The sequence below is a fragment of the Aristolochia californica genome, unplaced genomic scaffold (genome assembly GCF_029961685.1).
Source record: "Aristolochia californica isolate CCGP_79_NKW_82.1479 unplaced genomic scaffold, dmAriCali1.0.hap1 SCAF_13, whole genome shotgun sequence".
Classification (NCBI taxonomy): Eukaryota; Viridiplantae; Streptophyta; class Magnoliopsida; order Piperales; family Aristolochiaceae; genus Aristolochia; species Aristolochia californica.
Genome location: NW_027181804.1, coordinates 4,860,029 through 4,879,461, shown reverse-complemented (window position 1 = coordinate 4,879,461; position 19,433 = coordinate 4,860,029). Strand labels below are relative to the sequence as shown.

The following is a 19,433-nucleotide window of genomic DNA, read 5'->3' as shown; positions in this document are numbered from 1 at the left end:
TCTGAAAGTCAGTTTCCATCGATTTCAGACGACTCACGGACTCTTATGAAAAAGCTGCTTGTTTTTTCTTAAAAAAAAAAAAATTTATATTGATCTGAGAGCTGTACAGCAGTCCGCAGAGATCTTTCTTGGGTCCAATCTAAAGATACGGCTGGTTGAATATTCATCCTTGATTGCTGGTTTTAATCATTTCATGGACTTCTGTAATGAAATTTATTTCAAGTAATTAAAGAAGGTGCTATTCACAAACAAAACCAACTCGAAAGCTGAGCAAACAGGCCTTCCACCCCTCTCGACCCACGTATTTACTCCAAAACCGGGTCCAGACAGCAAAAAAAGCACTTGTCTACAACTTCCTCTTCAAATCCCTCTCTTTTTGTATCTCTCTACGTGCCATTAGGCTTTAACTAACCAGTAGCTGCTCCCCGCAGGGTAAAGACCCGACCGGGAACATCTCCGGTCGATTACTGAAATCCATCTCGGTTTTAACTGGACAGGCTGGCCCGGTTCCTCTTTTTCTCCGCTTCGGTGAGCCGCTTGATTGTGGCTCCGGCGACGCCCGTTTCGAAGTCAAGGCTTCGCCAATAGAACCGATCCTGAGTGGGAAGTTAAGCAGCGCGCGCGAGCCGCGCATCCGGTAAGCCGCTCGATCGTAAGCCATCGCGGCGTCCTCCGCCGTTTCAAACGTCCCGAGCCAAACTCTGGCACCGTTCTTCGCTGGGTCACGAATCTCCGCCGCGAATTTCCCCCACGGACGTCTCCTCACTCCCCTGTAATGCTTCCCTTTTTGTTGCGCCGGAGCTTGCGGTCTATCCACTGACGCCGCCTCCATCTTAACCACCGGAGAATCCAGCGGCTCCGGCTTCACAATCACAGCCGCCCGAGGCACAATTTCGGGAGAGACTGGCGAGGAAGGGAGAGAAGGAACCCAGCCAGCACTCACCGCATCGTGAAGTACTCCGTATAGAACCATGTCTTCCGAGTCGTCCTCCTTCAGCGGAAGCTCCCCCCAATTCTCCGTCAAGCAGGGGTAAAGACTATATCCGTTTCCAAAGCTGGAGCTACCTCGTAAGGCGGGCAACGCTGTGGGATTCCTCGGGGGGAAACTCATCAGCTGGTCCGAATCCTCCAACAGGTGGCACCGAATGGACTCGAGTATCTGGTAATCGGATTTATCGCACATCCCGTACATTTCCATTAAAACTCCCTATCGAATCGAGCCTGAACTTCGATCCGAATTGCAGTTTAATAAGGGGTTTCGGTTTCTGGTAGAAATGGAGGGAGAAGAGAGGGGGGAAAGAGTCGAATTTGGAGGAAAGGAAGAAGCAGGTTATATATAGGGCAGAAGGTTCATGAACCTGGAATTTTGTATCCATTTCAGGTTGCTTCTGAGATGTTTCGATCTCGCAACTTGGGGGAGAGCCCGGAGCCGGTTTTTTTTTTACCGCACGTGCGTGATATGAAGCCGGGTGGAAAAAGGGATTACAGTCAGTCAGTCGTGGTGATGTCAGCGGTGTTGGCATCAGCTCGGACTCGAACCGGAAATTCTTTCGGTTCAGCAAATTGACGTCGACGTGCCACACGAGTCACGACTGATATGGCGTCTAATTAATAATTTTAAATATATAATTTAATTAATTGATAATAAACTGACCCCACTCTTTGGCTCCACCATCACGCGATCATGCCCGTTTAATTCCCTATCTTCACTTGTTATACCGGTTTTACCCCCGTCAGTTTGTCTGTTTTCCCCATAGTGGGAAGGAGGGAAGCTCGTGGGAAGGATCGCTGGGAGGGGAGGAAATGATTTCTGTTTGGAAAGCAATATCCAAGACCCCGTTAGTGGAGCAAAAAGTAAAAAAAGTTCAAAAAAAGAAAAAGAAGAAAAGATCTGTTTTGGATTATTGACTTTTGATTCCTGACTTGAAAAAGTTTTGCGTCATCTGTGCATGTACTTGAACACGATCACATGAGATCAACTTGCGAGGGCCGGAATTAGGTTTCCTCGGTCTCGTCACGTGAGGAGAAAATTATCCCTATTTAAAAAAATTAAAATATAAATGAAATTTATAGCAAGCTAAATGATGGACCAACTTTGAATGAAATCTATTTTTATTAAATAAAAAATGATTTATTTTATATAAATCAACAATATAGAATTAAATTAAAAAAAATTTCTTGTTTTGTGGCTTTCAATTCGGGTTGACGACGGCGGTGCAGAGCAGAGCGGGGATTAAACTAGTAATCTCATGAGAATTAGGGTAAGAAAATTCGGCTCCGGGTTGCAAAGCTGATAAGTACTAAAAAAGAAGAAAGCCTGATTAGGCGGAAATCAACTTGTAATCAATTTTTTAAATAAAAATCTAGAATTCGTATGAAATTCTTTTGCCGTAATGTTCTCAATTACAATAAAAAGAGATAAAATAAAAATAAAAGCATCTTACCTAACACATGGTTGTGGCAAGTTTTTTTATTTTACTCAAAAAGTGGCTTGATGCATTATTTTAGTAGTAATCCAAGATACTAAGTGACATCACACTCATTTAATAAATTAGCTAAGCAACATGGAAGGGCATCTCATGTTCAATGTTTTCTCATCACTTAGTCACACAAAATGACGATTATAAGATTGTTATTACGGGAGATGATGACACCAACGGAAACATTCTCTCGTTTGTTTAATTTTGATCCAAGTGAATGTATTTGGTGTCAAACGCCTAGTTAATATAACCCAAGAGACCGGTCTGTTAAGTGCGAAAAACCAAATACTTAACCCAAGTGGGCCGGAACCACACATTTGGAACCCTTAGAAAAGAAAAGAAAAGAAAATAAGAATTTGACGAAAGCATGAACCTCGCCACTGTGTGAAATATCAGATGAGGTAGTGGGTAGTAGTGGGTTGAAGAAGACTTATGAAAGCTTTATGGTGAGAATGGGAAATGATTTATCAAGCTTATCCATCTTCGTTTGCTTTTCCACCACTTGAACCAATGCCAGTTTGGAGTGAGAGGTGGGGAGGGGGCAAGTGGACATGAGAGACATGTTTTTCATTAACATAATGGGACCCTCTTGTGAGTCTGACTTGGAAATCTTGTTATAAGAAAAATCTAAGGGAAATGACACCTCTAAGTTGAAAAGGTGAATTAATGAGGAGATTAAATTTAGGATTAAATTAATCTATGGACTACTAATGTGGGTTACAAATGTCAAAGTGGAAGATCCATCTGGTAATTAATGTCATATAAAATGTCTTTTCGATCAGAAAAGGCACCAAGATGGACCATGGTTATCTCTTCTCACCCAGACATTTGGCTTATTATTCTCTAAATTTTTTAGACCTTGTGAGGGGGTGTGACGTAACACTCCTTTGTAAGTTTCCCTCTTATTTATTAACCATTCTTCCAACTGGCTGATTGAACCAATGCTAATGTCATCATGATGTCAATATTTTGTAAAAAATCACATATACATCAAGAGAATTTTCTATTTTTTCCAATTAATCGATTACCCGATTATATACAATTCCTTAGAAAATTCACTTAAAATATATTTTTTTTTATCTCAAAAAAGTACCGAATTACACTATATATAATCGGGTAATCGGTTAATTGGCTAAAAAAAAGCCCTTACCTTTTTTGTTCTATTTAATAAAGAGTAAAAGGGTAATTGGATAAAATTAACCAAATGCATAATTGGGTAAGAAAATTGGGAGTAAACATTGATACATTTATCCCCCATCTAGGTGGCCCAGAGTCTAATTTCTAAATCTAAGAGAAATGATTCGATTTTAAGCTTCAACTTGAGGCTAAGATGGGTCTCAAGTTTGAGTCATTCATGTAACTTAAATTATCTCAGAGTGGGTGATATATACCCTTGATCTTTTGCTCAGTTTTGAGATGAAGTTATTAGCTTGGGTTATCCATCTCTCATTGGGTTTTCCCATGATAAGTTTATTTTTTCTTGAGATTGTCTGTGCCATATATGAACAAAGAAAGATAAGCAATTTCTATTCAATTTTTTTTTATCATTCACCAAGTTCTTGCATTTGTATCTTGTCACACCACAAGAAAACAACATAAAAACCAATTATAGTATTTAAGTTTGCACTAAAAACAAAAGAAATATTTTATAAAACCAATTATAAATTATTTTGTTTGTACTTTTTTCCCTATGGTTTTCTATAGGAAAAAAATACACCCTTGAGTTAAACTTTGTCACTGTATGAAGGAATGACACTTTAATTGAAACAATCAATTTAATTAAAAACTTAATTTTCTATGAAAATCACCATTGTTGCATATTTCTTTTTGTTGTGGTCACATTTTTTAATTTCCCCTTCGTAAATAAAAAAAAAGCCAAATATTATGAACTATGAATCCCAAGCGACCCACCAAAAACATAGATCCTTTTGGCCTCAAAATCTCCAGAAAGATAATTTTGATGATAACAAACATTTGAGTTACTAATTATGCGCATTAAGTCCATTGTATAGTGAAAAACTCTCAAAAGAAATTTTCTAACAACATATTTGTTTAGCTGAGCATGGTTTATCTCAAAGATTGATACAAAAAAGAAACAAACAACTCATGCTAAGAAACACTCCATCCAATCTTCCTAGCGACACCATTTAACTAAACAAGGGAAAATAAATTCATTTTTGTAAACAACCAACCTAGAAAATGTAAGAAAAGTACAACAGGCAAAACGAGATAACCACATAGAAAGAAGTCATCTATTTCAAGTAAAGAATTGAAGAATTGAAGTACCAGAGATCAAATGAGTCGAGTTCATATAGAAGTCAAGTACATCACTGGAAAAGTTGAAACTTTGTAAAAAGACAAAACAAAATCAAACATATGTTGAAAAATGTGTAAAAAGAATCATCCCCTATGGAAAGGTTTGAACCCTTGTCATGACAAGGAGAGTAAAGGAATAATTTATAATGACTAGAAGTTCAAAAGAAGAAGAGGAGTAAAACACTGGCAGGTGTAGAACCAACTGGGAAACATAAAACCTGCTGGGAGGAGTAGAACTCACCAGGAGGTGTAGAACCCACACGAGAAGATTTGAACCCATGGGAGGATTGAAATCCATTTGAGCAAGAGAAGTTCATGTGGGTGAAAAAAGAAAAGAAAAAAACTATTTGAATCTACCTAACACAAAGTTTTTTGAATAAAAGAAGCAGGAAGAGTCAAGCCAAATGCACAAGATTAATCCTATGTCACATAAATTCAAAATTTGTGAATGTTAGTATTTTCTCAAAAAATGATTTTAATTTTTCATTATAGTTTTAGTCTTTTTATCTTACTTAAGCCAAGACCAATTCCAAGATTATATCATCATAAACAAATGAAATCTTTGCATTACATTCTTTACTACTACAAAGAATTTATCTTTCTTCTCTATTCGTAGAGCCACAATCTATAATGTATATTGTCAAGTTCTCGTATATTGTCACATCATATATATGGTCGAAGACGACTTGTCATGGCTTCAAAATGGAAATGTAACCGGACATATTAGCTAAGGTTATCCATCCCTCTTTGGGTTGTTCAATGACAAGTTGCAAAGGTGAGTTTGGAGTGAGAGATCAATCTATTAGTTTGTAGATTTTGAAACTATAGGTTGAGATAAGTTGGTTTCTTGAATTTAACACAAAGAAGAAAAAATTGCAATTAAACTAAAATACCTCCACCATAGAGATTAATAGTGAGCAAAGTAGGAATTCGATTGAATCCTTGGATTGCACCCATGTTTTTTTAATGGTGTCAATTTTGCTTTCTCAATTGTTGATGGAGATGTCTTTGGTCATCAACAAATATGGAAATTGCAAATATTAAATTCATTGTTTATTTGGTTTTTTAATTTGACTCGAATCTAAGTTACACAAATAAAAAAATCAGTCGGATTAGCCAATTTAGATTTGGACTGGTCGGTTTGGTGAATAAGTCTTGAGCTTAGACTTTTATGTATATTTTTTTCGAATTTCAAACAATTAGTGCATTATGGCTATTTGCAGATATCGTGTCTTAGAGAACAAGATCTAATTCTATGTCAGACTATGAACAATAGAGTCACACTCATATTGGTGATATCTCCAATGGTATATCGTACCACTATACCTTGCCATAAATACCTCTATTTCATGAAAGTATAACACTATCCTTATATCTAGTGCAGCTAACATTTACTTCATAGAGATGGGGCATGAAATAAATTCACTTTTATTTGATGCTTTTACCAACCATTCAATCAACTTGTTTTTTCTTTGAACCTTCATCTTGAGATCTCCGGTCTGAGTCATGAAATTGTCTTTAGTCCTATGTCACTGAAAAACATAATATACTTGCCCTATCAACAAGCCTTTGTTTAGATTATTTGGCAACTTCACTTATATAATGTAACTTAAAATTATTACTTTAGTCGATGTGATTTTTCTCAAGATTTTATATTGAAGCACATTAACCTAAATGATTTAGGATTATGATTTTTTACTTTTCACGTTTGCTATCGTTGTCTAATTATCACAATTAATTAAAAATAACAGGGATAGGATTTTATCCTTTTAATTTTTATAATCCAACTCGCAATATTGAAAAAAAAAAAAAAAAGTGATTTGCCTTTAGTGATATGGTTTGCCTTGACCCGTCGAGGCCTAATGAATGGCTTACAAAATAACTTTAAATGCTGAAGGAAGTCCCGGAGAGACCGTTCATTAATTTTCTGGTCTATGCTGGGACGACTTGAAGACTGTTTTGGCCATTAATGGCGGTAGCTTCCACGGAGGTGGATAAGAATGGCGGGATTACGCAAGTCATCAAATGGTTTACCTCTCCACGACACCCTCCATCAGTGGTTGGCTCCACAGCATCATCTCGAGCTTCGCCTTCGGGCTCTTAAAGCACATCAAATGGGTCTTCTTTATGGGAAAGAAAAGAGTTGGCTCTAGTTATGAAAAGGTCAAAAAAGTTGTTAGACCAGCTATTCTGCCTTGCTTTCAGCTTATAAATTCCTTCATGCTTCTGCCTTGCTTTCAGGTTCATAGGTTTAAATGTTGTATCCAAGATCATTGACATACATGGAAACCTTCTGCATTCCTTCCGTTGATTTCGTGAGAGTACAATATGAAGAATTTATTCTTGAAAACAATTTTTTTTCATTGGAAGATGAAGTTATAAACTTCAATTTGCATGGGGGGGTTGAAGAACATGTATAAAAGAGTCTTACATGACTCTCACATTAAGAAGCCTTGTAAAGAAAGAATTAATATGATAGAATCTAAGAAAAATCTTATGGGAAGAAGGTCTTATGGAAGAGTCCTAATTTAAAGATATTTTAATTATTTTAGTCTTTAATTTATATTTAGTTGTTCAATTGTTTTATGACTTATATTTTAGTGTTTAACTTTCGGTATAACTGGAACATGAGTAATTTAATTGTAATATGGTTCTAATTGTTTCATTTATTATAAATAGAAGCTCATCGTACTTTGTTATAATCAAGTCATGAATTATTTTTCTTTTCCTAAACTTCAACACTAAGGCTAAGGATCCTTTAATGAACCTCCGACAGTAATTCACAGGCCCATGAAAACTCCACAACTTTGGTGGGAATGCCCTAAACGACATGCTTAAGAACTCAAATGAACCATACTTTGTCACACAGGTGGACTTTTGCTTGTCCCCTTTGGCAATCCCCACCTCATAGTAGCCTGGCTTACTGAAGATATAAACCTCACAAAGTTGATCGAACAAGTCCACAACGAAGGGAATAGAGTACTTGTTCTTCACTGTCACTCTGTTCTGTTCGGTACCCTATAATTGACGTACAACCTTATGTTGCCATCTTTGTTCCTCTTAGAGTAATACGGGTGACTGGATATATCTAACTTCAAGCAACTTCAAAGCCACTTTTGAAATTCGTCAAACTCCTTTGGGACCAAGCAATAAGAACTCCATCTTCTTCGGAGATTCATTATGTTTATGTTAGTCTAAACTGTCGTGGAGCATATTTGACTGAGAAATCTGTGATCAAGAAAATTGTTGAGAGGTTTTTTATGGCTCGAAATGGGAGTGACAGGAAACGGAGATGAATTCTCGATGAGAAAAACACATTGTTGCAGTTAATAGAAGAGGAAGCCTGAGTGGAAGGGGAAATTGCAGGTCTGTAAGTGGCTATATTTTGCCGATAGGCATCCGAATTTGCAGATGCAGTTGGAAATAATGGAGAAGATGGATTTGAATTGACCCTTAAATCTTTCGTTGTATACAAGCTATCTGAGCCCTGCAAGTTACCTCGTTCTTCAAAGTTGACTGAGATCAGTATTCCATCTTTTAAAGACAACTCCTACCTGTTCATGAGCCATAAATTTATATAAATTATTGTGGATAAGAACCCGTTCCAGTTGGCGAAGCCTTCATCAATGCAATCCTCGATGACTTCTTCTGCTGTCAAGAATGAAGACGGTGTTCGAGCGCATTCTGTGCCGCTGAACTTCTTTCTACGGTCAAGCTCAAATGTCTCAGGTTTTAAGGGGTCAACCAGAATGCGCCCCCCTTCCGGCGCCGCCGCCTTTCGTTTGTCCGTTTGGGCGAGATGGAATCACAGCACTGCAAAATCCCTTTGGTTCTGGTAGGGCTCAGAGACGGGGACTCGAATTGTAGGTTTAAGTAGTCAGGTTGAGATACTGTAGCCCAACCCGTGTTTTTCCGGTTCGACTGTGAACTCGGCCCGGGCCAGCGAAGCGTGAGGTTAGCTGAGATAATTTTTGAAATTTTATCTTTTGGGGAAGGACCCGGGAAGGGTGGTGGCTGTTTCTCTGGTGCCCATCGGCATCCATCATCAAAGAAAATCATAAAAGCAAAGGACGAAATGGAGAAACAGACAAAGCGCGAGCCTTCTTCTATCCATCCGCGAACCAGGCGAGAACCATCCTTGTCTGCCGCTTCTTCTCCTCGCCCCTTATATACCCAACCACACTCCCCCTCTTTCCACTCAACAAATCATTTCAACCATTTTCTGCAATTCAATTCTCCCTTCCCCTCCACCTCTTCCTTCTCTTCGCGCGCGCTCTAATTTGACCGGGAAGTCGGGTCTCATGGCGACTAAGGTTGACCAAACCTCTGCTCTTGATCTCATCAGAGAGCATCTTCTGGGCGATGCCGCCTCGTTCGAGGCTTTCCTGGAGGAGTTTACGCCCAAGATTCCGACGAACTATTCGGCGTTTCAGTCGGAATCGTCAGATTCCTCCTTATGCTTTGAATCTGATCGGTCGTCGCTGGATTTTAGCAGCTCGGACAGTTACCAAACTACCCAGAACGTCCTTATTTTCGATTTCGCGCCCTCTAATAGCCATGATTTGAATACCCAGATTAACAATAGAGAAATGAAAGAAAGCGAGAATGATAATTTGCTTGGGTACGGAGTAAGAGAAGAAGCCGCGGCTTTTCAGGTACAGTCGAATTCACCAGTGGTGGTTCCCGCTTCGACGACTAATAAAAAAGCCGGGAGTCCGGCGTCTCCTTCGAGCTTGTCGGAACGCCGCCCGTCGCTGAAAATTTCCCTTCCGCAACCCACTGTCGTCCCCAAAGTCGAGTGGTGCGAACCGGCGGCCTCGGCGGGTACCTCCGAAAAGATTCATTACCGAGGCGTGAGGAGACGGCCGTGGGGGAAATTCGCGGCGGAGATTCGCGATCCTAACAGGAGAGGGTCCAGGGTCTGGCTCGGGACCTTCGATAGGGCCATCGAAGCTGCGAAGGCTTACGACCGCGCGGCGTTTCAGATGAGGGGAAACAAAGCCATCCTCAACTTCCCTCTCGAGGCTGGGAAATGTGACCCACAGGCCAATCCAGGCCGAAAAAGGCGCCGTGAAAGGGAACCCGAAATGAATGAAACACCGGAGAAGAAGGTGTTTAAGACAGAGACGACGACGGCACCAGCGTCATCTCCGGCTACGGAGTCGATGATTGATTTCTCGTCAAATTTGCCGTTGACGCCGTCAAGCTGGATGAATATGGAACTCGCCGGAATCTTCAACGTCCCTCCCTTGTCGCCGCTATCCCCCAACCCTCCCTGGGCCTACCCACAGCTGATGGTGATTTAAAGAATCTCCGACAAACTTTGTACATACGGTGTGGCCGTAGACCGTAGTGGTCTTTATACGTCTTGCTGCTGAAGTCCTACATATACACTATTTCTTTATTTTTTTTAAGGTTTAATTACTCTTAAGCCCATAGAGTGTAGACTGAAGAGGACGGTAGCCAAAGAGTCCCTATGCTTTTTTGTGCTAAAAATTCCCTGAATTTTGCTTTTTTTAAAAAAAAAAATTATGGCTTTATTCTTTGGAAATTCAATTACTGATTATGGATGTGTGCTTGAATATAATGCTTTTTTTTAATTTAAATTATTTATAAATAAGATCCTCTTAAATACAATATTTTATTTTATCCCTCAATTGTTTCATTCACATAATGCACACAAGTGGGATCGGATGGGTCACAAATGATTTGCTACTATATTCAAAAAGTTGACTCTTAATTTATAATTTTCTGACTAGGGTCCGATTCTGGATTGGACCTCACTCCAACTCGAATTTTCATGTGCCTCATAAGTCCTGAGTTGCGATTTAAAAAACCTTGTTCAAAACTGTCACATGTCACGTGTTACATTTATTTAAATATAATAGATACATGTCACATATTGAACTTTATGGTGGATGACCAAAAAGCCCATAAAATTATGTCTTTAAAATTATTTTTTAATGTGTATTTATGTTTGGAATTGTAATGAAATTCGTCAGCTTTTAGGGTTTGTTTGGAATTAAAAAAGAAAAGAAAATAAGAATATTATCATTATTATTTCCAAAAATAATTAATAAAAATGAGATAATGATTAAATTCTATTTTTACTAAATATTTTTTGGGATAATAATAATAATTAAAATAAAATTTTATTTTATTTTCCGTGAGTTGAAGCATACCTTGCGGCTGAGTGATCATGACGTATGCCCTCGTCGGAGAATGTGATCTCTGTTGAAGAGCTGTTCTCTGGTCAAATTCGCCACTCGCTGCAGTTACATGACAGTAACAGATGTCTGCGGTGCAGAGAATGGAGAGTTCTCGGACCCGAACGATGACTGATTTCATACGTAATTTGATGAGGAGATCTGCGTCTTCTTGCGCCTTCTGCGACGCATGGGAGGTCGAGAATCGGGAGGAGGAAGAAGCGTCCCTTTCTCTCATCGGCTTCTTCTTCCAGTTGTTCGTCGTCGTCTCCTGCGAATAGGTGTCGTTCGGTTCGAACAGCTTTAATTTTAAACTCTTTTATCAAATAAAGACAATAGAGGGGTATAAAAGGGCAAAAATACTACATCATAAAAATATAAACAATTACCAGTGAAATATAATTTCATAAAATAAATAGTTTTTGGAAAAATTAATATCACCGACAAAAAACTTCCCATTAAAATGTGAGAAAGAGATATTTTTTATTGATAATTTTATTAATTATTTTTATTCAATTTATATTAAATAATTTTATCATTTTTATGCATAATATAAATGAATAAATAAAAGTAATTAAATATATTATTGAATTGTAGAATGTAAATAAATTTTTGTGTTTTTATTTTTATTTACATACAATAAATATACTTGTATATAATTTAACTTGTGTTTATTATTATTTATTTTAATATAATTTTTATTTATTATTTCACATAATATATATTATAAAAAAAAAACTTAAATTTTTTTTAGACAAAGAGAGAGAGGAACTCTTGCTCTTAAAAGAGAGGAGAGAAAAAACCGAAGGGGAGAAAGAAGAGGAAAAGAGATAGAGGTGTAAGGATAAATTTGAGGCAAGAGAAAAAGACTTGAATGCCCTAACTCATGTGTTTAGGCTATATTTATAGTTGTGGGAAAGGTTCTTACAATAACTTCAATGCACTTAGGGCTACATGCTTCAAAAAGGAAAAAAAAAAAAAAAAACGGACATACACCAACTTGTATATTTACAATTCTACATCATCTGTATGGAAGTTCTCTTTAAATACTAGTAATGACACCCCTATATACATGGGTGTCTCTTAATACTCCTCAAGGTGGTGTTTGTAATTTCACTTTGCAAATAATCGTAGTTAAGAAACTTGTGTGCTTGAAAAAAAAATTATTACCTTGATTTGATTCATTTTCTTCTTGTTAACATCTTGGTTGTAGACTTCATCTTATCTCTCCCTTAGTTGGTTATTTTTTTAGTACTCAATCGGACATAGACTCTAAAAAAGTTAAAAAAAAAAAAAAGGTGATAAAATAGGAGTCGATAGCAACCTCAATTTTTTTTGAATAAAATAGTGATAATACTCACTAAGGAGGGCAATGCCTCTCACTCAAAAGACGATGATAAAAATCCCAAGGGTACCGATACAAAAAGTTTCAATGGACTTAAAAACACCAATATATAAAAAAGAGGATTAACTAAAGCAATGCAATGAGGGGTTGGGCTAAGAGGGTAAACGAGAGTAAAAAAAACATGGCAGGAGAAAGGCAACCGAATAAACGGGTAATGAGGGATAAAATATAGAAAAAATAACTACCACTGTAATAAGAAGAGATTGCAACGATTTGTACTAAAATAACTTAACAAATTTGACCAAGTAAAACCCAAGAGGGAGATAGAAAATAATTCATCTATGAACATAATGATTGACTAAACTAATAAATATCTCCAATTCGAAAGTTTGAGATGGAACATAGTAAAGGAAACTTTCTAAAAGTAGATTTCTCATTTAAGGCAATTACTTTTTAGCACACCTTGACAAATTTTGGAAAAAAAAAATTGAAAAGATAAATTCTGGAATAAGAGAGATTTAAGACACTAATATTTGGATTTTAGAATAAGAAAACAAGGTTCTAATTCAAAAAAAATAGACTTTGTTAAAAAGGAAACTAAACTCATAGAGGGAAAAACTTCTCTTATGGAAACTAATGTAATGAGAGATCAAACAAAAGAAACTTTTAAGGAAGGAAAGATACTCTCAAGTTGGTAAATTCTTAACTAGAGTTTGAAAATAAATAGAAAACTTAACCAACATTAGCAACTCAAAAAGTGAAGCAAAAAAATTGGCCTTTGATTCTTCCAATATGTATACCTCTCTCTAGAAATATCAGATTGAGAAATGGTTTATTGGGATAGAAATTCGACTCACATATATTTCTCTTGATGTAAATTCTCAGTCATGTGGGTACAAACCGTAAAGGAAGGTGAGGTTTTCTACTACGACACGAAACTTTTTTGTTTATTAACCTTTGCTGCTTTAGATGCTAATTTATATTTGTATAAAATTTTGAATCCAGTAATTATATTTTATTTTAAAACTAGACTCAATGATCTTTCTAACGATATATAATTTTCTATATAAAACATAAGGTAAAAGAGGTAAGAAAACCAATAAAAATAGAAATTAGGAAAGAAACTCAAAGGAATGAGAAAATCCACGTTTTTCTTTTTCTTTTTCTTCTTTCTCCCTTTATTACCCCTCTTCTTATCCTTGTCCATGTCAGATATTTGCCCACTCTCATATGATGTTGATTTCTAGGGCGAACACATAAACACAAGAGATCTCATGGGAATGAGAGAATAGAGGAACTTTAGATCTTGGAAGAGAAGAGAGAAGAAACCAAAGGAGAAAAGGAAGAGGAAAAAAGAAATAGGTGTAAAGACAAATTTGAGGAAACATGGGTTTGAATGCTCTAGCCTATGTCTTGATGCTATATTTATAGTTGTGGGAAGGTGTTTATAATGATACAAGTCTTCTAAATAGATGACATTAAATTTGGTAGTCTATAGTATGTCGTACAAAATGGTGGTAAATCAAAATGTATATGACTTTTTGGGGCAACAAAATAAAAGGAGGAAAGAAAAGTAGGTTACATCTTCCATTTGTGGCAAAACTTCCATTCTTGAAATGAATTGCACTTGCCCACTTGATCACAATGGAAGAGTCTCCTTCCACAATCACTCACATTCTAAAGTTTTGAGAGGCAATGCAATTGACATGGAGTCTAGTGAAAAACAAGGGGGTTGAAGGGGTTTTTGAGGCTCCCTCAGGAAAAAAGTCATCCCAAGGATAATTTAAAATAAATAAATAAACTCTTGTAATTATTAAGTATAATCAAAATTATAGATATTTTATTCCCATAATTTTATAAAAATTATTTTTAAGAATTTTTTTATTTATCTTCTCTCTCTTCCTACTCTTCCCCAACAACACTATCTTTCTCTTCTTATTCTTCTTGTTTCTCTGAAATTTGTGCTCCTTCTCTCTCTACTTCTCTTCCCTTCTCACTACTACTCAACCCGTTCTCTTCTCCACTGACAAGATCTCTTCTTTTTCTCATTAATGTTCTTCTTGTCTTCTTTTTTCTCTCTTTTTTCCCCAACAGTTTTCTATCACATATTTGGAATTAAATTTAGTTGTTGGGGATGTTTAAATTCGATTGAGAGTGAAAATAGAGGAGGAATTTCTGTTAAAAAGAAATCAATTTATTTTTTTAGAATCAATAATTAAAATAAATTTATTGAAAAAAATCTGATTTAAAAATCAATTTTAGTCCACTTGCTTTGAATGAATGAAGTTTCAATGTTGAAATTCATAATATTCTCAATTTCATTAGTCTGTATTAAGAAAAAAAAGTTTTTTTTTTCACTGAGTCTTCGCATAGGCAGAAGCACCCGAGTAACCACCATCGGAGAGATTGACAAATTGAATACAAGGAAAAAATTGTTCTCTAGTGATCACACACTTCTCTTTCAAGCTAATGAACATAGACAAATAAATGTGGAACGATCTAGGCTTTATTAAAGAGTTTAGGGTTTAGGGTTTTTATTGTAAATATTTTATATTGTAGACTTCCTTATTTTGGTTCATGTTAATAATACATACACTAAATGTAAAACTATAAACCTAAAAACTAAAAAAATAGTAATATATAAATAAAATAAGGTAATTATTAAATTAAATTAACTCCACTATTTTTTTTTTGCATCGACATTAATGAAAATTGTTGATTTATTGTTCAGTAAAAAATGGTATCATTATATTTATAATTTATCAAATATTAATAAATAATTATACCATTTTAAGTAAATTTTTATTTAGTAAAAGATTACCCGTATTAAGTTTGAAGATGTCAAGGGAAAAATTATTTTTATTTAAAGTAGTTAAAAAATTCTAAAAAAATAATTAAATAAAAATAAAAATAAAAATTTAGTGTTTTCATATACTTGTATCATCATAGAACATGTTAATTATAAAAATTAGGTTTAGGGTTTTCTGATTTCATTTTGGTACCCTACTTGCGTGTATGTAAATTCAAGTGGGATCGACTCGGTCAGATTAGGACTTGCCTGGTCAATCCGAACAAAAGGGTTAAATCCCACCCTTTAACTTGCCCAATCCCCAATCTGATTCAACTCGGCAAAATCGCGAGTCAACTCACGAAACGAAAACCGTGATTGGGTGACTAAAGAAGGTTCTGGATGGTAGACTTGCGCCCTTCCGTTCTCTATTTATACCTGAACTGTCATCTACCACCTGAAAACCCTAACCCTAATTCGGCGGGACGATCTCATCGATTTCCAGTTTCCGTTGCTCTCCCTGTGAATGTCCTCAATTATGCTTCGATTTTTCTGTCTTGTTGTCGATAGTTATTTGATATCAAAGTTGGGAGTTCTTTAATATTTGAAGCTGATTTGTTGGGTAATACCGCCTTTGTTTCTGAAAACATCCGCGGTAGCCCCTTATAGCTTTACCTCACCGGCCTTGACAGCTGATGCTGTTATATTCTTCCTTGGAAATCTGAGGCTTTACCCATTATATGTAATTTCTTCTTTTTCCGTACTGGTATGGTTTTAATATTTTATCGGTAATCAATTTTGGTGTAGTGTTGAGTGGTCGATGATGATAAATCTAAGGCTTGTTTCTCAAACATTCGCAGTGGCCGCCTGAGAGCTTTCGCCTAGCCGGGCTTGAGAGCTGTTGCTGTTAAATCCTTCCTTGGATGTCTGAGATTTTTTTATCATTTTACTAAATGTGTTTTTTTCCTTCTGTTAGATCAATTTCAAAGTGTATTGCAAAACCTATGATGATAAACCCAAAGGCTTGTTTCTCTAAACATTCGCAGTGGCCGCCTGAGAGCTTTCGCCTTGCCGGGCTTGAGAGCTGTTGCTGCTAAATCCTTCCTTGGATGTCTGAGATTTTTTATCATTTTTGCTAAAATGTTTTTTTTCCTTCTTTTTGATCAATTTCAAAGTGTATTGCAAAACCTATGATGATAAACCCAAAGGCTTGTTTCTCAAAACATTCGCAGTGGCCGCCTGAGAGCTTTCGCCTTGCCGGGCTTGAGAGCTGTTGCTGCTAAATCCTTCCTTGGATGTCTGAGTTTTTTTGTCATTTTTGCTAAAATGATTTTTTCCTTCTTTTTCATCAATTTCAAAGTGTATTGCAAAACCTATGATGATAAACCCAAAGGCTTGTTTCTCAAAACATTCGCAGTGGCCGCCTGAGAGCTTTCGCCTTGCCGGGCTTGAGAGCTGTTCGTGCTGCTTTATCCTTCCTTGGATGTCTGAGATTTTTTTATCATTTTAACTAAAATGTTTTTTGCCTTCTGTTTGATTAATTTCATTATGTATTGCAAAACCTATGATGATAAACCCAAAGGCTTGTTTCTCAAAACATTCGCAGTGGCCGCCTGAGAGCTTTCGCCTTGCCGGGCTTGAGAGCTGTTCGTGCTGCTTTATCCTTCCTTGGATGTCTGAGATTTTTTTATCATTTTAACTAAAATGTTTTTTGCCTTCTGTTTGTTTAATTTCATTATGTATTGCAAAACCTATGATGATAAACCCAAAGGCTTGTTTCTCAAAACATTCGCAGTGGCCGCCTGAGAGCTTTCGCCTTGCCGGGCTTGAGAGCTGTTGCTGCTTAATCCTTCCTTGGATGTCTGAGGCTCTGTGTATTTTTCTTATTTGTAATCTCTTTTCTCTTCGATGAGACTTAAAATCTCTCAAGGGACTTACGTCTGCTCCGATGGCTTTACTTCACTGTGCCTTTCGGAATGAGCTAGTCCCTTGATATTCTCTTCATCTGTTTCACTTTGTTAGCTATCTTCCCTCTGGTTTTAGCTAATCATTAGAGGATGACACATGCTTTCCGAGTAAGAAGTTCGATTTTTCTCGCCAATCTTTTTCTGCTTTCAACTATTTGCCAATAGGTGCTTGGGTCATCTATAAATCGTCCGAGAACAAGGATGTATGGGGACTATCCATCTCTCCCGCCGGCTTAGGGATTTATTGTGCGGGAGGGTTGAAGCAGTCCCTTAAGGGGTTAGACCATGGACTATTGGGAATTTGACATAGACCCCATATATTAGAATCTACTTATTCAAGAGAAAAATGACAACCCACAATGCTTCTCCAAAAGAAAAATGACTCCTACTACCAATGCTAAATGTGATAAAAGAAGCCTTCGCTGTTGTTTTTATGTAGATGGATGTCCTAGATAGTAGTCATGGAAGGAAGAAGCACTTGTGAAGGCAGCTACAAGAGATCTCAAATATGCTTCAAAATTATAACTAAAAATCACAATAGTTCGAGTAGGTCTATGCCTCCCTCACTTGACTCTTCCCCTCTTTGTGAATAAGGAGGAAGTGGAGGCCAGAAACACCTCTCTTCTCCTTTTTCTTCACGAAGAGACGGTTTTGTTCCTTGTTTGAGCAGCTAAGATTCTTGCATTTATTGATTTTGAATATGATTTGTAGAAGATTTTGAGATGGATATATGTTAAGAGAAAAATTAAACTAATTTTTGTTATTTACCATTGCGCCAAAAGACATGTCTTGTTGACAAGGCACAGTATGTATATTAAAGACAAGTTATTCCCCTAGTCCCAGTAGGGGATATCCGTGTATAAATGCAAATGCACAATCAAAGATAAAGTCCCACATATGGGGACGAAACAAGGGGGAAACGAAACTTGAACTCGAGACCACTTGATACAATGTTATTTACCATTACGCCAAAAGAATGCAAATGTACAATCTTACCTATACGGGGACGGCCAAAGACAAAGTCTTACATATGCGGAGACAAAACAAACGGGGAAACGGGACTCAAACTCGAAACCACTTACTCTGATATCATGTTATTTACCATTACACCAAAAGACCGGTCTTGTATTGAAGACGTAGCATGCATATTAAAGATAAGTTATTCTAACAATTTTAACAATACGAAATTAGAATTAAATTATGTTATAATTTAGGAAATTAATGATGATTTCTTAAAATGAAGAGAAAATCTTATTAGTTTTTTATTTCTAATGAAATTTAAATCCTTAATTAAGGAATCAAAATAAATAAACTTATATTGATTATAAAAATTCTTTCAAATTCAATTTAAAATGTCATTCTTTTCCGTTTGTGAATTAGGCTCCTGAGCTTAACCACATAAAATTGGCCTGTATTTTTTGTTCCTTTCATCTTTAATTTTATTTTAGCATAAAAATTTCTCAAGGTAAGAAGCCGGTCATCCTGATCCAGCGGGTGTGGGCTCAAAATGTTGTCTTTGAATTTGAACTGATCAATTCTCTGCTTCCTCGGTTCCACTACGTCTCCATGGACACCGAGTTCCCTGGGTTTGTTTTTTGCAGTCGCCCTCCGTCCGTGAAAGAAACCACCCACAAGTCCGTTACCAGGTGCTCAAGTTGAATGTCGACACTTTGAAGCTCATTCAGCTCGGACACACTCTCTGTGATGCCGACGGAAACCTCCCTCATCTGGGTACCAACTGCCGTTACGCCTGGGAGTTCAACTTCTCCGACTTTGACGTCTCCCGCAGCCTCCATGCTCCCAGCGCCATCTAGATGCTGAAAGAGAATGGCATCCATTTTTTAGCGGAACTGGAGGGAGGGGATTTCTTCCCTCCACTTCGCTGATTTCATGTTCTCCTCCGGGCTTGTTGGTAACGGCGGCGTGCATTGGGTCAGTTTCCACGGCTCCTACGACTTCGGCTATCTCGTCAAGATTTTGACGCAGAGCAGCTTACCTGAACTCTTGACCGACTTCATGGAATTGTTGACTGCGCTATTTGGGTCGTCCCTGTTCGACGTGAAGTATATGGGTTCCAAGAGAAAGCTCAACGGCGGGTTAGAGCGGCAGGCGGCGCTGCTGCAGGTGGAGCTCGCGGCGGGCAATGCCCACCAAGACTGGCTCCGACAGTCTTCTCACTTGCCAAACTTTCTCAAGATGTCACAGAAGTTTGGCCGGAGGCTAACAACTTCGCTGGAATTGTATATGGGTTGAAAGAGAAGTAGTGGGCCTCTTGATATCTTGTGAGCTTTTATTCATTTCTATTTTTTATTTGTTACTCATGAACAAGCA

The 19,433-nt window shown here is 37.1% G+C and overlaps 3 protein-coding genes and 7 non-coding genes across 10 annotated transcripts; 9 read left to right on the top strand and 1 right to left on the bottom strand.

Annotated features, from left to right (window-relative positions):
* Positions 1-120: 120 nt before the first annotated feature.
* On the bottom strand, positions 121-1,285 carry LOC137948620 (ethylene-responsive transcription factor 2-like). The gene has a single exon (XM_068794718.1). The coding sequence runs from the start codon at positions 1,196-1,198 to the stop codon at positions 404-406; it is 795 nt and encodes a 264-aa protein (XP_068650819.1). The 5' UTR covers positions 1,199-1,285; the 3' UTR covers positions 121-403.
* Positions 1,286-9,012: 7,727 nt separating this feature from the next.
* Positions 9,013-10,366, top strand: LOC137948843 (ethylene-responsive transcription factor 5-like). Its single transcript, XM_068795021.1, has one exon. It carries the CDS (start codon positions 9,098-9,100, stop codon positions 10,100-10,102), a length of 1,005 nt encoding a protein of 334 aa, XP_068651122.1. The 5' UTR covers positions 9,013-9,097; the 3' UTR covers positions 10,103-10,366.
* A 636-nt stretch (positions 10,367-11,002) lies between these two features.
* LOC137948562 (probable CCR4-associated factor 1 homolog 11) lies at positions 11,003-19,355 on the top strand. Its single transcript, XM_068794649.1, has 3 exons — positions 11,003-11,113; positions 18,704-18,880; positions 18,948-19,355. The coding sequence occupies exons 1-3, from the start codon at positions 11,003-11,005 to the stop codon at positions 19,353-19,355; spliced, it is 696 nt and encodes a 231-aa protein (XP_068650750.1).
* LOC137949133 (small nucleolar RNA SNORD14) lies at positions 15,951-16,070 on the top strand. The gene has a single exon (XR_011111705.1). It is a non-coding gene; the product is annotated as a small nucleolar RNA SNORD14 (small nucleolar RNA).
* LOC137949134 (small nucleolar RNA SNORD14) lies at positions 16,135-16,256 on the top strand. Its single transcript, XR_011111706.1, has one exon. It is a non-coding gene; the product is annotated as a small nucleolar RNA SNORD14 (small nucleolar RNA).
* LOC137949135 (small nucleolar RNA SNORD14) lies at positions 16,321-16,442 on the top strand. Its single transcript, XR_011111707.1, has one exon. It is a non-coding gene; the product is annotated as a small nucleolar RNA SNORD14 (small nucleolar RNA).
* On the top strand, positions 16,506-16,630 carry LOC137949137 (small nucleolar RNA SNORD14). The gene has a single exon (XR_011111709.1). It is a non-coding gene; the product is annotated as a small nucleolar RNA SNORD14 (small nucleolar RNA).
* On the top strand, positions 16,695-16,819 carry LOC137949136 (small nucleolar RNA SNORD14). The gene has a single exon (XR_011111708.1). It is a non-coding gene; the product is annotated as a small nucleolar RNA SNORD14 (small nucleolar RNA).
* LOC137949132 (small nucleolar RNA SNORD14) lies at positions 16,884-17,005 on the top strand. Its single transcript, XR_011111704.1, has one exon. It is a non-coding gene; the product is annotated as a small nucleolar RNA SNORD14 (small nucleolar RNA).
* Positions 17,100-17,203, top strand: LOC137949126 (small nucleolar RNA snoR99). The gene has a single exon (XR_011111698.1). It is a non-coding gene; the product is annotated as a small nucleolar RNA snoR99 (small nucleolar RNA).
* Positions 19,356-19,433: the final 78 nt, after the last annotated feature.

Bases quoted from the DNA above. Each gene is read 5' to 3' on its own strand.
- LOC137948620 (XM_068794718.1), bottom strand. From the start codon at position 1,198: ATGGAAATGTACGGGATGTGCGATAAATCCGATTACCAGATACTCGAG.
- LOC137948843 (XM_068795021.1), top strand. From the start codon at position 9,098: ATGGCGACTAAGGTTGACCAAACCTCTGCTCTTGATCTCATCAGAGAG.
- LOC137948562 (XM_068794649.1), top strand. From the start codon at position 11,003: ATGCCCTCGTCGGAGAATGTGATCTCTGTTGAAGAGCTGTTCTCTGGT. The intron at 11,114-18,703 runs GTTCTCGGACCC...TGTTTTTTGCAG, and splicing joins TGCGGTGCAGAGAATGGAGA to TCGCCCTCCGTCCGTGAAAG. The intron at 18,881-18,947 runs GTCTCCCGCAGC...TCCATTTTTTAG, and splicing joins TCAACTTCTCCGACTTTGAC to CGGAACTGGAGGGAGGGGAT.